Here is a 15,490-nt window from a genome sequence, read left to right as displayed (position 1 = left end):
ATGGGCTGTCGTCTTTCTCTTCTTCTTCCAAGAAAGCTATGTAGTTTCTTCAGTTGTGCCTCCATTTATACCATTTATACCAGCTTAGCCAAAACGTAGACACAGCCCAAAGGCATGAATGAAATCTAAGGTGTGCCGTGTTTTGGCTAGACAGTTTGCTTTCCTAAATAAAATTAGGGCTATGTTACTACAAAAGAAAGAGTAACTTAATTGAGCATTTAGCGTTTTTGCTGCATTATGAAGGGTCTCAACCCAGATATATTGGTATACCCCTAGAAGCCCCGCCACCTGGGAGGCTGGGGCGAGATTCCAAGTGGGACTGAATAATTTAATGAAACCCTGGCTCTAAATTAAATTTAAAACGGAGTGGCGATGTAGCTCTGGGGTAAAGATCTTTCTTAGTGTTTATTTAAAGAAAAAGAAATGAAATGTCATACATGTGTGTTTGAATATATGCAGAGTAAGTTCAGCTTCACTTTTTACAGTTCTTCAATTCTTTCTATACTTATAAACCTAACAAGAAGCAAGAAGAGTGTGTTAGATCATTTTCTTGTTATTTTTCTGTTCCTCTAATAAATGTATCAATAAATATTTCAGCTATAGACGTTGGCATTGAAAGGAACCCTATTGAATTAAACATCGTAATCAACAGGTATTTTAACTCGTCCAGCTACACTTAACAAACCATGACCAGAGCTTTGCCAGTTTCTACCAATCCAGCATGGTTCTGTTTCTATGTCCCAACACTTTAATTAAAATGTCTTCCAGAAAATGTATGCTGAAACACATGCTTGTTTTGATATCAATAAATTTTCTTATTCCTTTAGACTCACCACTAAGAAAAACTAAGATCTAAATTACCAAAATGCTTTAAAAATGGATTCACGGTATATGACAAATATCACAGAAAATTAGCTCATTTTGATTTTCCCGCCTTTGTGTCTCTTCCCTGCAGGCTGTACATCGATGGTCCATTTGGAAGCCCATTTGAGGAGTCCCTCAGCTACGAGACCAGCCTCTGCGTGGCTGGAGGTATTGGGGTCACTCCGTTTGCATCAGTACTCAACACCTTGCTGTATGTCATTTTACAAAGCTTACTTTCAAATTTGGCAAGTAAAACATAAAGCAGTGAAGAATTGTAAAGAGAATTGTTTCAGAAAATATTAGAACTACAAAGAAAAGAAGACATTAATAGGATAAAGAATAAAGGATTGGTATCGTAAGCACATGTTCAGGCAAAGTTTTTATGAGAAGATGACAGATAAATGCATCATTCCTTGGTTTATTGCTTGGTAAATTTACAACAGACTGAAGAAAAGAAATATCCAAGGTGACATTGCTTAACTAGGTTACATTACTTTAGTTCTAGGATAATAAAAGTTGATAGAGTACCGTAAAAATACAAACAGAATGACAGCAGAAAGTTGTTCTCAAACCCATTCCTTTTCATGTGAATGAATGGAAACAATTGCAATAATATATATCTGCAGAATATAAAAAATAAGTTGAAGCAGTGTGTATGAGTGACATTTTATTTCACTTTTAAATACTAGAATGATTTCAAGACTTTCTGGAGGTTCTAAAGAAAATCATATTCCAAGCCAAAAATCATTTGTTTCTGACAACACATGGCAAGTATTTTAGCCATCTCATGTTTTGAAAAAGGAAGAACATTTTCATAACCTCAAGTCTACTCATGGTTATAAATAGGAAACCAGACATGGAATTAAGAGTGTCTGGAATGTATTAAATATTATGTGGTTATGAAATCTCTCTCTTTAATGATTATTAAAAAGGGGATAAACAACCAAGTTTTTGGAATGATTTTGGTTCATTGTGCCTGAAAGTAAGGACAAGACTGAAGGACCTTTGGTTACTAGCTCAATGACAAGAGTTTACTGAAAATAGAAAATTTATTTTCCTGAGATTCAGCCACTATTTTTTTTTCTTTTTTTTTTTTTGCGGAACTGGGTATGGAACTCAGGACTTTGCACTTGCCAGGCAAGTGCCTATTCTACTGAGCTATCTCCCAGGCCCCAGCCACTAATACTATTCTGATTCACAAGTTCATTTTATGATATTTAGATGAAAACAGGTAATATTCATGTATTACTGACAAGTAAAAACATTGAATGATGTAGGACATGTCTTTAATTACTGTACTGCACATTACATTTGTTATCTGTTTAGAATAATAATAAATACTGTGTTAGATGCCAAACTGTAAGTAATTGTTCTCTTGGTTACTTGAATGAGATGCAAATCTTTAACAATATGTGGGTTCTGTAACTTTTTACAGTGCTAATCATTACCATGTTGTTTTAATTTTTAAGAGATGACTGGAAACCATACAAGCTTAGAAGACTGTACTTTATTTGGGTGTGTAGGGACATCCACTCCTTCTGCTGGTTTGCAGACTTACTCTGCACGTTGTATAATAAGGTAATATTAAGTTTTTTATTTGTTTTGCAGCTTTTATTTACAAATTATTTTATTTTACATTATAAAAGCAATAAATTCTTCCTATAGAATAAAAATTCTCTTTAATCTAAGAAAGCGAGATTAAATTGTTTAATAATTAGGTTTACATCTTCCTAGATACAGATATTTGTATGTATGTATTTCTCTAACATTTAAAAATACAAATACTTTTAGTATTACCAATAAACTACTGTTAGACTTCTTGCAATACTATAACAACTTAAAAATCCAGAATTCTTTTTTATTGAGATAAAAGTAGATATTCTTTACTTAGCTACGACATCTAAGTTCATTATCTTTGTTGCATTCAGATTGACAAATAATGAACTTATGTATCTTAGCCACAAATGCCTCAAACAATTTGGACAAGTAAAATCTCTCTTAATATGAGTACCCAGTCATGTAACAAATCATCTCATGAAAGCCCTATCATACTGATTAATTTTAGTTCAAATTGTGTTTCATAATTCTATTACTGTCTTGAAATTTTTTGTATTAGCAAACATAGAGCTCCCTCATTGTTTTTATTGTAATAGAAAGCTGCATGATACAGATGTATCAAGTTCATTTAAGAATTCCATCGTGTTGGGTATTTACTTACTGAAAACAAGCTGAATGGACCTTTATATGTTTCCTGCTCAATAATTCATTCATTAAGCCAGTCATGCTGTCACCCAACAAGTATGTATTAATTCCTTACTATGAAACAGGAACTGTTTCACAAGCTGGAGATATATCATGTTGTGAAATAAAATCAAATTTCTGACCTATGTATTATAAGAAGGAGAGAGAGACAACAAATCAGTACATATACAAGATGTCAAATTCTAACATTCTAAGTAGGGCAAAACAGAGAAGGCAATAGGGGCAGGACAACACTTCCGCTAGAAGGCACATTCATTTTTAGGTTCAGGAATGCCCAACAAACAAAATACTTTTAAAACAGAAACTTGTGAGCTCGAGCAGAGTAGTCAAATAACATGAAGGACAAATTCAAGACAGAGGAATCCAGCTTCACAATACAGAGCCCTGGAACGGTAATGAGTCTGACATATTGGAGGAAGAGGAAGGAGGTTTGCACACATGAAGCAGAATGAACAAGAACAAGAACAGGGGCCAGGGAGATAGCTCGGTGGTCTAAGTACCTGCGTGGCAAGCTGAAAGACCTGGCTTCAATCCCCAGTACTGTGTATCACACGCTCTTCTGGTCTGGGTAATCCTAGTGCCGGGGAGGCTGAGACAGGAGGGTCACTTTAAGTCCAAGTTGTGTAGTGAGAGCCTGTACCAAATAAATAAATAGATAAATAAATAAATGAAAGGTTTTTTTTAAGAATAAAAATAGCAGGAAAGTTAATTAGGGAGGTGATGTATGTGTGTTTTTCTAAGGAAAGGTAGATTACAGAAGGCATTTGGATTTCATTTGAAAAAAAAAAGGATGGTTTGGGAGGTGTGTACATAGAATTGTTCAAAGCAGGAAATTTAATGTTTTTACACTAGTGTCTATAGAAGGATTATTCACAATAATTAAGAGACGAAAAAAATCTAATTGTCTCTCAGTTGATGAATGGGTAAACACAATATGGTAAATGCACATTACAGAACATAATCAGGCTGAAGAAGGAAAACTCAGCACGTTTTGCAATATGGAGGAAGGTATTACGATTCCGTATTTATGTAGCATCCAGGAAGATTTAATTCAGTGGCAATGTGGAAGGGTGGTTTCCAGAGTACAGGGAAGAAACAAATGGAAAGTTGTTCTACACTTTTTCCAAAATGATAAGTTTTGCAGTGTATATCTTGCCTTACACATTTTTAAATAAGGAAAATCACTGTTGAATGAGTAGAAAGCAGGAATAAGAAAAAATGTATAGTATTTATTTTTATTTTTGTTCTGTTTTAGTTTCCCTAGCATTCTTAATTGCTGTTACTTATTTTTCAGTCTTAGCTGGAAGTTCACACTGTCTGCAAATGCAGTGGCTATGTCTGCTTTTTTCTCCATTCCTGTCACATTCAGTATTGTTTTCCATTCTTTGAACTTCAGTCTATGAGTTTCTTTTTAAGGTAAATGTGTTTCTTGTGTGCAGCATGTTGTTGGCTCTTGTTTCTTGATCCATTTTGCCACTCTATTTCTTTTGACTTGGGAATTGAGATCATTTACCAGTTACAACCTGTACTTGTACTGCCAAATTATTTTCCTGCTGTTTATTGTCTTTTCCCTTAATCGTTTGCCTTAACTGGTGGCTTTTCTAAATTGATGTTGGAATTGTAGCCTTCATTATCTCTTTTGGAAATATCCTTCAGAACACTTTGTCGAGTTGGTTTGGTGGTCATGAATTTCTTTAGTTTTGTTTTGGTTTTTTTGGAGTGGAAATACCTTATTTCTCCATTGATTTAAAACATATATATATATATATTTTTTTTTTTTTTTTTTTTTTTTAGGCCAGCCTGACAGCTCAGCAGACTAAAGCACCTGCTTAAGCAGAGTGCAGCAGCCGGGGTTCGATGCCCAGCGTGCTGTGCCGCCCTGCCCCAGGGGCATGCTGAGACCATGTTTGAGACTGGGCGTGGTGGGGCGAGCCTGTAATCCCAGCACTTGAAAGGCTGAAAACAGGAGAATCACTAGGAGTCCGATCTATGTAGTGAGACCCTGTATACCCTATATACCTTGTCCTAAATACAGGGGAACAATGATTAATAATAATAATAATAATAAAAATAAATTCGGTGTATATGAATCTAGTCTAGAGATTGCTTCCTTTCAGGGCCTGGAACACTTCACTCCAAGCTCCCCTTGATGAAAGAGTTTTGTTGAAAAGCCTATGTTATTCTGATGGGCTTTTCTTGATATGTGATTTGCTTCTTTTCTTGAATAGCTTTTTGTATTCTGTTTATGTGTTAAATTTCTCTAATCTTGATGTAGATGTGTTGATGCTTTGGTGTGGATTTATTTTGGTTATGGATAATTGGAGTTCTATATACCTCACTTATTTGTACATTAAATTCTTTTACCATGATTAGTATATTTTCTGCCATTATTTGGGTGATTTTTATGGCATTATGCTATCTACAGCTTTCTTGATCCCTTGCTATTTTTATGATACATTTTTTTTCTTGGTTTCTACCTGCAATCCTATTAGATTTGATATTCTGTTCTTGCCTTCATTTAATTGATCGTATGTACTTTCAATGGAAGTTTTAATCTCTTGGATGTATTGAATCTGTTTCATGGATTTTTTTTTTCTATGTTGGGCATTCATGGTTTCTCTTGTTATCTGAAGTTCCTTCGTTTTTTAATCTGTGTCTCCTCAAGGCTCATTGAGCAAGTCCTTTATTTTGACCTACATTTTTTTCTGGAGTGTTTTCCCTACAGCCTCATTCATCTTTTTGTTCCTTTGTATTTTGTTTCGGGTGTTGTTGCTTTGCTTCTGCTGCTGTCCTTTCAGAAAATGCAGGTGGGTTTCTTCTGATTTCCTCTGCCTCACTCTTTGCTGGACTTGTCCTGGGCAGGTGGATGTCCATGCTCCATTTTGCTTCTGTGTATTGTCACTTTATGTTTTTTAATTTTAATTTTATTTTGATTTCTTTGAAGTTGCTTGTAAATTTCTTATGGTAGACAGATGTATCACTAATATTGAGGCTTTCCTAGGAAATATCTGTTCTCCAGAAATGTCTTCTAGTTGTTGTTAGTTCTGGTCTTTGTGTGTATCCCACGATCCTATCTTCCCAGTTTATTAAAGATCAGATATTTGTCTCTGGAACAGCACTCAGTCCTTTGGGTGCTGGGCTATGGCTGTGGTTATGACCCAGACAATCAATGCTGGTATGGAAGGGAGAGCAAGTGGTTATAAGGGAGATGGCATCCTGGCTAACGTAGTACAGTTAGCAACAGTAATAGCACCAAGCCTGGCCTAGAAATGGACAAACTGGGGGAACTATTAATTGTGTACTTTCAATCACAGGAGCAAGATCTACAGTTATATAACAAATCCAACATAAATCAGATCTGGTGTCCATCAGTTTAGCTAAATTAGAAGAGAATTTCCTGTTCTTAGAGTAATTTTACCTTGGGGGTATTTAGGAGCTATAGGGGACAAGACAGAGAGATACATGAAGACAAATATAGCAGAAGTAGGGCTGGAGGACAAAGGATGATCAAGCTTTAGCAAACTGGAGAAGAGAAGCGAAAAGATGGAAGAGAAAGCAAAAGATTATCACAGTGAACCAGAAAGACTATAGACAATACTCACTCACACAAACACGTAAAATAGTGAGAGATAGTTGAGAAAAGAACAGTATAATAATACGTTCCTCTGGAGTCCATCATTCTGTGGTAGTGTCCCAGCCCCAAACTGCTGAGTAACCCTGCCAGGTCGGTAGTAGGATTAGTACTGGGTACAAGGCTGATCTTGGACACTGGATTTGGGGACTGAGGCTGGTCTTCAGCCAGCAGCTTTTGTTATGTCTTTGGGTGGCCTTCCCATGTCTCCTTACCCTGATTGTCTACCTGGTTCTCCCATCTGCTGTGACATCCTCAGCCAGGGACAGCGTGGGACCACTCCTAGTCCTGTGTTTACAGGGCTGCTCCTTAACTTTGTGTGGTCTCTTCTGTTTTCCCCACAGGTGTGTCTCTACCCAGTCAGGCCACTGTTGTCCAAGGCTGCTCAGCTTCCCTTCAGTTTTACCTCCAGCGGTTTATGTGCTGACCTCCCAAGGTTGTTTGAGTCCCACACAGCTGGGTCCCTCTCCCAAGCTAAATGGTCTCAGGATAGAAAGAGTCATGCACCCCCTCCTATGCAGGTCCTAGTGTTATTGTCCCTAAGGGTTCCAGTTAGCTGCTAGGGTGCATGACAGGGAGAAAGAAAACAGAAACACAGACACACACACAGACACACACAGACACACAGACACACACAGACACACACACACACACACACACACACACACACACACACACACACACACTGGGAGCCTGTCAGGAAGGCAGCAGTTTCCACTTGCCTCTGTGTGTGCCCGTGATGTTTTCTGCCAGGTTGCCAGGTCCTCTGTGTGGAGGGAGAAAGGCAATGAGGCAAGGAGCCTTGCACCGCAGATCTGTCCTGTGTGCCGTGGGCTGGTCGTACTTTTGCAGCCAGAGTTCTCGCTTGGCAGGCAGATGGCTGTGTCACTCAGGGCCCTGGGGGCTTGCCTGCTGTTTTATAAAGTCCTATGCCTATGCTTTGTCTGATGTACAAGTTTCAGACTGGCTGTGGCACCAGGATAGATGTCCCTCCGTTTCTTCTAATTACTGTGTTTTCATCTCCGAGCACCTCCATGTGGCTCCCCGTTTCTTCAGCCATGTTGACTTTCCTTCTACCTCTCTCCTTTTGTCTTTTTTTGAGAAACTTATGTTCCTGATGAGTAAACTGCTCCTGAATTGAATTTTAGAGACCTTTAGGAAATAAAATGTGCAACATTTAGAAAGGATTTGGTGAATATTAGTATGATAACTTCTGTATCTGTAAAGATAGAAATGTATTTTTTCTATCACCATCATTATGCCTAATTTTTGTAAGTAAGGTAGGACATGTCATTAAAGTTAATATGCATCCTCAGTCTGTCAGTCTGTCTGTCATCTATCTATCTATCTATCTATCTATCTATCTATCTATCTATCTCTCTATCTATCTATGTAAATATATGCATATATTCTATTGGCTTTAAATGATTGCCATGAATCAAATTACATGTTACATTGTATAATCACATATGTTAGACTAGAATAAGATCTGAATACACAGAAAGAATTTAATAAGTTTATCCATTTTTATGTCTTCTCAGTTTTGGCAAGAGAATAGACCTGACTATGTCAATATCCAGCTGTACCTGAGTCAAACAGATGGGATCCAGGTATGTATTGGCTGTTGCTGGTCATTAGACAGGCCTCGTGATGATAGATGACTTAATGTAGGAGCTGTGCTGAAAGAAAAGTCCTGCAGGTGGTTTGAGCAAGCGTTTCCTCTGTGAGAGCCTCCTTTGGAATCCATCCAGAAATGCCACGGCTTGTCCTTGAAGTCAACCTTATTTTGCCTTTAAGCTTACCTCCTCCGACCATCCAAGAGTAGACCTTTAGGAAACCTCCCCACTCTGCAGTGTTGCCTCAAGCTTATTATCTCGGGGGCTGCGGCTAGAAAGCCACAATGTTGTGACTGGAGAGCGAAGATGAGTCATGCCATTGTAGTAATTATACAATTAAGTATCATTAATTCCCAGAAAAATTAAGTAAGATACGTCATGTCTTATTTGTTTTACTGTGGCTGGACACTGCTGCAAATTTCATATACACTGTCTTATGTAATTTGGACCCTTCTATCGGGCAATCTGAACAATTACTTTGAAGACAACAGTATGCGATATAACAACCATTGTTGAATTCCTTTCATCTTGTACTTTGAAATTCTCTTTTGTTTCTAATTCTTAAAATTTTTATTCATTTTAAAATAAAAAGCAAATAAATCGTACCATTTTTGCTATTGCTATCATTGTAATTAAGTTACACAGTAAAATTATATTTGTTACTCAGTTTATCTGCCTACAACTCACTTTCTCCATTCCCTACATAACATTTGGGTTTTCATGGTGGATCCAGATCTGATGCCCTATTAACTGCAAGCCCTGGGTCATTACCGATCATTTGTTGATCGAGTCAAACAGATTTGGGACTCCGCTGTCTCAGCCTGTCTTCTTTAGGATTGCTTCTCCAAATTTATGATGACAGTTTGTGGCAATTTACTCATATGTAATAAGTCAAATACGACAATTTGTGGGGAAAGATACTGCAGTAACATTTATGTGCTGAGCTTTGTGAGGGTGAGCAAGCCGGTGAATAGCATTCCCGTGCATCACACGGTTCTGTTTTGTTTCTTTATTGAAGCAGCTAATGAAAGCCGAGGAAATCAGCCAATTGTAAAAAGTGGCATTCAGAGAGATAGTGGATGTTAAAGGAAAAGAGGGAAGTGATCCTTCAGAATCATGTTACTTAATAAGTTTCCGCTTGGTGCATCCTTTCAATCAGCAATTCGATAGGAAGACTTAGCACCTGCAGAACTGATATGAAAGACATAGTTGTGTATCTAAAATCTGAGCCATACAAAGCATTGCATTTCCATTTTGGCAGAGGATAATTGGAGAAAAATATCAAGCATTAAATTCAAGACTGTTTATTGGACGTCCTCGGTGGAGACTTCTGTTTGACGAAATAGCAAAATGTAACAGAGGGTAAGTACTATAGCTGAAAAATATTTGATGTGAGTAAGGATGCAACTAAAATATTACAAAACCACACAATGCTTAAAGATGCTGTTTATATAAAGAGACATGCTGTATAAGTAAGATAAACTTATAAATTACAGTCATTTAAATACTCTCAAGGAGAAAGCAAGGTAGATATCATCATTATATACATATATACTGTCTAATAATTAAAATTGGCCTTAGAAATACTAATTTTTATTAATGAAACTTTTTTATTTAATTAATTAATTTTTAAAGTATTTTGTACAGGGCCTACAGGGTCTCAGTACACAGATTGGACTCATAGCGATCCTCCTGCTTTTAGCTTCCCAAGCACTGGGATTACAGGCCCATGTCACCACGCCCAGTCTCAATCACGGGGACAGGGCTGGCATGGTATGTGGTGCTGGGGATCAAACCCTGGTCCCTACATCTGCCTAAGCAGGCACTTTAGTCTGCTGAGCTATCTGGCTGGCCTAAGTGTGACTTTTAAATTTAGATAGACTCTTAGAAATAGGTATTTATTTCCACAGCATATATTAGAAAATTACAGAAAAGTTTTTAAAAAATCATATTTGCAAAAAAGCAACCTTACCAATCCATATAACAGTGTATATACATTTACAAAATAAATATTCATGCTTTATTACCACAATGTGTTAAAAATCATTTTCATTGTAATATGGACTCACTGAAGCAGGAGTATTTCCAAACATAATTTTTCTTTCTTGGAAACTATATGAAGAGTATCAGCTTTATAGGGGGCTGATGAGCTAGCTCAGCGGTCTGAAGCACCTGCTTAGGCAAGCTCAGACAGATGCAGAGGATGGTGATTTGATCCCCAGCACCACATGCTGAACCATCCCTGCCCTAAAGGTGGGCTGAGCCGGCCAGTATAGAGGGGCCAGGGAGCTAGCTCAGTGGCGTAAGCACCTGCCTGGCAAATGTAAGGTGCCAAAGTACCACCAAAAAACCCCAAAACAAACAAAAAGTTGTTTTTAGAAAAGAATCTTAGCTTTATGGACTACATATTTTTGATGTGAATACATTACTGTTTAAGCCAAAACATTTATTTTATGACACACACTGGTCATTCCCAAGAAAATTATCATAGTTCAGAGCAGTTATACAAAAGAATTATAAATAAATTTTATAAATATATGCCCATCACAGCCTTTTAAGTTTACAAGGAAATAGATTCATTGTAAGTTTAAATGGTTGCCAAAGATTTCTAACATATTGCGAATACTGACAGTTTACTCTCAAAGTAATTCCTTTATCATAGTACCTGGAATATTGTGTTATATTGTGATGTCATAACATCATTTATTGTAAAGATGCACAAACAGATTTCTCAGCACTTGGAAATTGCAGATCATAGTTTTTATTTTGAACTTATATTTCTTTTGTATTAGCATAGAGAATTCTATCAATATTCAATGTATTTTCACATTTGAACGGATTATATTTTTATTGCTAAATCTGTCATCCTGGGACATGAATGCAGATATATGATTTCATCTGTGAACATGAGCCCCTGGGATTGTATTTCTTCTGATCTGACTTACCATTATAATTAGTGTGTAGTTATTTGATGACATAAATGTATTCTGAGAAGTGTATAATTAGGCAGTATTGTTGTGTAAATGCTGTAGAACAAACTTACCCAAAGCCATAACCTGCGAAGCTGTAGGTGTCTACATGCATGTGTGTATCTAATTATACAGAAGGATAGAATAGCTTATTGTTTCTAGAACTGCAATAAACAACACTAGATTAAATCTATGTGTAGAGACAAGGATGCAGTTAACATTCACAGAGAAAGATGAAGTTGCTGCTGGTGTAATGCAGCACACTGTTGCAGGAAACTTCTTTTCACAAATAAACATTTTAAAGTAACAATAAAAAGCCTATTTTAAGCAAATCCTTAATTTGCCAGTGTAGCTCAGATCCTTGCTGCACACTGTGTCCCGAGCAAAGTGGTGTGTGCAGACCTCCTATGCAGCTGGCAGTGAGTGCACCGATTTAGTCACACGGGACAGGCGTCCTACGTGCGGTTCCTCGCTCTGTGAAGGGCCAGTGTGCAGCATATGGGTGTAGGTGAGGAATTCACAATTTTGCTAAACAGTAAAGGATGTGAGATTGCAAGAGCACATGCTTGCACATTGGATGGAGAGTTTTGAAGAATCTAAATTCTTAGGGTAAAAAGAAACCCCCTCCTACTGGAGGGACCACTGTCTCAAGACGGCTCTGCCTACCTCCACCATCAAGGATTTTTTTTAAAGTTCTGACGTTCAAGATGCAAAATTTAAAATGAATTAAAGTTACATACACATTAGAGTGCATCTATGTTTGAAACCACTTCTATAGCATTCTTTTCCCATGATGAACTTTCGAAAAGTAGTGTTTATGAAGCAGCGATGTTTTGTAACATTCAGGGACCAGTGATGGCGAACCCTCGAGAGCAAATTCTATCAGCCCAGTTTTGATTATACTCTTTTCCCATCTTTGCCCAATGTCATCTATTCAATTTTGAAACCAAAGCCTCAGAGAGCAGAGAATCATTTGCAGGAAATTGGATCAGGAATATTGTTTCTTTTTTTCTTTTTTCTTTTTTTTTGGGGGGGTCACCTTGTAGGAATTCTCAATTGTCACACTGATTGTGTTTTAGAATGACTTTGCATTCTTACTGAGTATCTTGCTTTTTCTGGTTAAGAAGAACAAATGTGCACCATTTATTGTTGAAATTTTGCACAGTTCTTTACTTTGTGTGCTTGTTGTAGGTAAGCACCTGAAATCCATTAATTTTGAAGGGTTTTTCTATAAAATACTTAGGAAAGAATGGGTCAGTATCTTAAGGGTCCATTAATTGGACAATAGGCATGATATAAGTGAAAATTTGTATAATATTTTGTTTAACTTCATACACATAAATTGCTGAAAGGCCATATTGAGGTAAACATGGAGATGAAAACCATATACATTAAGCTTCTGAATACTTTATGCTGGGTATCAATTCTTAATTTCCAGACAGCACCTATCAAATCTGTAGGCATTTGCCTAGAATAAAAATTGAAATTAAATTAAATGTTGCTGGGTCCAAAAAAATTGGTATTGTTACATATTCTTAAAGAAACTTGTATATATGTAAATATGTATTTCTGTATGTAAATATTTGTATGTTATATATGTGTATGTGTATTTTAAAATATATAAGCCTTGTACCATTTAACAAAAAAAAATCAAATGAATCTACATTTTACATTTTTTTGACTTAAGTGATACATTCATATATTGCTCATGGAGCATTTCCATGTAATTTTAGCTCACAATAGTCTATAATATGAATAATCTGACCATTACTACCCTAATTGCAGGTATTTAGGTTACCTTTTTTTTTTAGTGTTACAGACACTGCTAAACTATGTCTAGGGGTGGGGAGATAGCTCAGTGGCTTAAGCATGTGCCTGGCAAGCACAATTGTAAGGACCTGGGTTCAATCCCCAGTACCATATGCTGTGACACTGTGCCAGCCACCAAAACCAGGCATGCTGGTGCATGCCTGTAATCCCAGCACTGGGGAGGTTGAGACAAGAGGATCCCTATGAGTCTGAGCTGCATAGCGAGACCCTGTACCAAATAAATAATAATTTTTAAAACTTAAAAAACTATATCTTTGTATCAATTTTCTCCTGTAAGAGTATCACAGTGTATTAGAATTTTAAAATGTTATTATTGGTTCAAAATATATGTACATTTAGATACTACCCTACCTAAACCAAAAAGATAAGTTAATTTACTTTCCATATGTCTCTGAGGGTGATTCCTTCCTTTCATGTTGAACTCAGAAAATGAGTCACTTGACGCCAATCCATGCTAAGGGGACATGGAAGAACTTAGAACTCTGACTTAATCATCATTTTACAATGAAAGTGGAGCCCCCAAAGATAATGATTTATGGAAAGCTCTGGTCATTAAATCAGAATGCAGACCTGAATCCAGATCTTCTGAGTGGAGGTGCAAATGTGAGTTTTATAGCTGGGCATACTTAGTTTATTCCAAATAGAAAGACTGTTAATCTTATTTTTCATGCCTCTTGGAAGATGGGGTTGGCAGAGAGACGTTATGAGAAACTCATACTTACTATATATGTTGCTGTAGAATGTAACCCATAGTACAATAAAAATACTAACAACTAATTTTTTAAAAGTATATTTTATAATTTTGTAAACCAATTCCTATTTAATAAGCTGCCAGAAAATTGTTTATATCTAACCCAAATTTAGTTCTCTGTTGTTTGTAATTATGCTGTGCATCGTGTTTTAAGTGGTTGGATGTGTACATTAGGCAAAGGTAGACAGGGTTAGCTTTGGTAAAATGTTCGAGGTTGCTTTATTTTGTGCCTCATAGTGTTTTCAAATTAATTCAGGTCAAACAAATCTGGGTTCAACTTTTACTTTTGCTCCTGTGCTTGGGAAAAGTTACTCAAACTTTAGAAGTTCTCATTGTATTAAATTTCAAATTTTCAAGTCTATATGGAAGAGCAAGTATTGACAAAATAGGAAGTTATATGCAAATACATTACACATTTATAAAACTAATTTTCTCCATTTATTATTCAACGACATTCTCTGCTTATTACTTTAATCTCTCGACCAATCTCATTGAAGTTTTGTAGATAAATTTGTAGGTAATTATTGAGCTGTAGCTATCTAGCTCAAAGATGGTGCAAATGGATTGTAAAGATTAGATATTAAAGAAGTTGTAGGATTTATTTATGTTAGTGACATTTAGGAACTCATTGAATCACAGAAAAAAGGATAGAAACAATTGAAACGAAAATGTAAGAAACTCAGGGCCGGCAAGATAGCTCAGTGGACTAAACTTCACTAGTCCTGCCCCAGGCACAGTGAGCCAGCCGCCAAGACCAGGCATGGTGGCGCACAACTATAATCCTAGTGCTGGGGAGGCTGAAACCAGAGGATCACTATGAGCCCGAGCTGCACAGTGAGACTCTGTACCAAACGAGAGAGAGAGAGAGAGGGAGAGAGAGAGGGAGAGAGAGAGAGAGAGAGAGAGAGAGAGAGAGAGACTCATCACAAATATTTTCAAAAGAAATATGTATGTAAAACAAAATTTTAGAAAATCTGAAAACTCTAAAAAAATAAATTTAAAAAACAATCATTGCCCTGTCAAAGAAAATATGTATACTTTATTGCTATTATGTAGAGGAACAATATACACAAAGAAACAAAGAAAATTGCTCTTTTTGTCCTTTTTTAATGAGCAGAATATATTTATTGAGAGAAAGAAAGGTCTTGTCTGAAAGAGGGACAGGAGGGGGGCCTGAGCAGGTTGTCCCCTTTTTTGTTGTTGTTGTTTTTTGCATTTTAATGACAACCACACCATGGTTTTAACCTAGGTTAGAACTGTTATTAAATACAAAGTTGTTAATTTTCATACTTATTTGATTCCTTTTCCTAACTTTGAATTAAATTAACACTTTAATTTGTTTCTGAAGGGTGCAATACAGATAATCGGCTTCATTTTTCTCATTTTTTATAAAGTAGTTGCTACTATGAGTTACCTCTAAGCACAGCTTTTTTTTATTTTAGGTACAAACCTCTGGTTTTTTTTTTTAAAGTCAACAGAAAATGGAAATATACTTTTTAAAGTTTCTAATACTAGGAGAAGATATCATACAATGTCTTTTAAATAAATTGTAAGTCAAAGATACAGT

General features: G+C 36.5%; 1 protein-coding gene across 3 annotated transcripts in view; it reads left to right on the top strand.

Moving 5' to 3' along the window:
* The window catches only part of Nox4 (NADPH oxidase 4), a 157,105-nt gene that overhangs the window by 136,264 nt on the left and 5,351 nt on the right, over window positions 1-15,490 (top strand). For all 3 annotated transcript variants that reach the window (XM_023707702.1, XM_023707701.1, XM_004647436.2), the window contains 4 exons: window positions 956-1,075; window positions 2,334-2,442; window positions 8,299-8,367; window positions 9,635-9,735. In XM_023707702.1, coding sequence (XP_023563470.1) covers window positions 956-1,075; window positions 2,334-2,442; window positions 8,299-8,367; window positions 9,635-9,735 — 399 coding nt within the window. The remainder of the gene's footprint in view (window positions 1-955; window positions 1,076-2,333; window positions 2,443-8,298; window positions 8,368-9,634; window positions 9,736-15,490) is intronic.

This window comes from Octodon degus, unplaced genomic scaffold (genome assembly GCF_000260255.1).
Source record: "Octodon degus isolate 3935 unplaced genomic scaffold, OctDeg1.0 scaffold00306, whole genome shotgun sequence".
NCBI lineage: Eukaryota > Metazoa > Chordata > Mammalia > Rodentia > Octodontidae > Octodon > Octodon degus.
The sequence above is the reverse complement of the archived record's forward strand: the minus strand, read 5'-3'. Positions and strand labels throughout refer to the sequence as shown.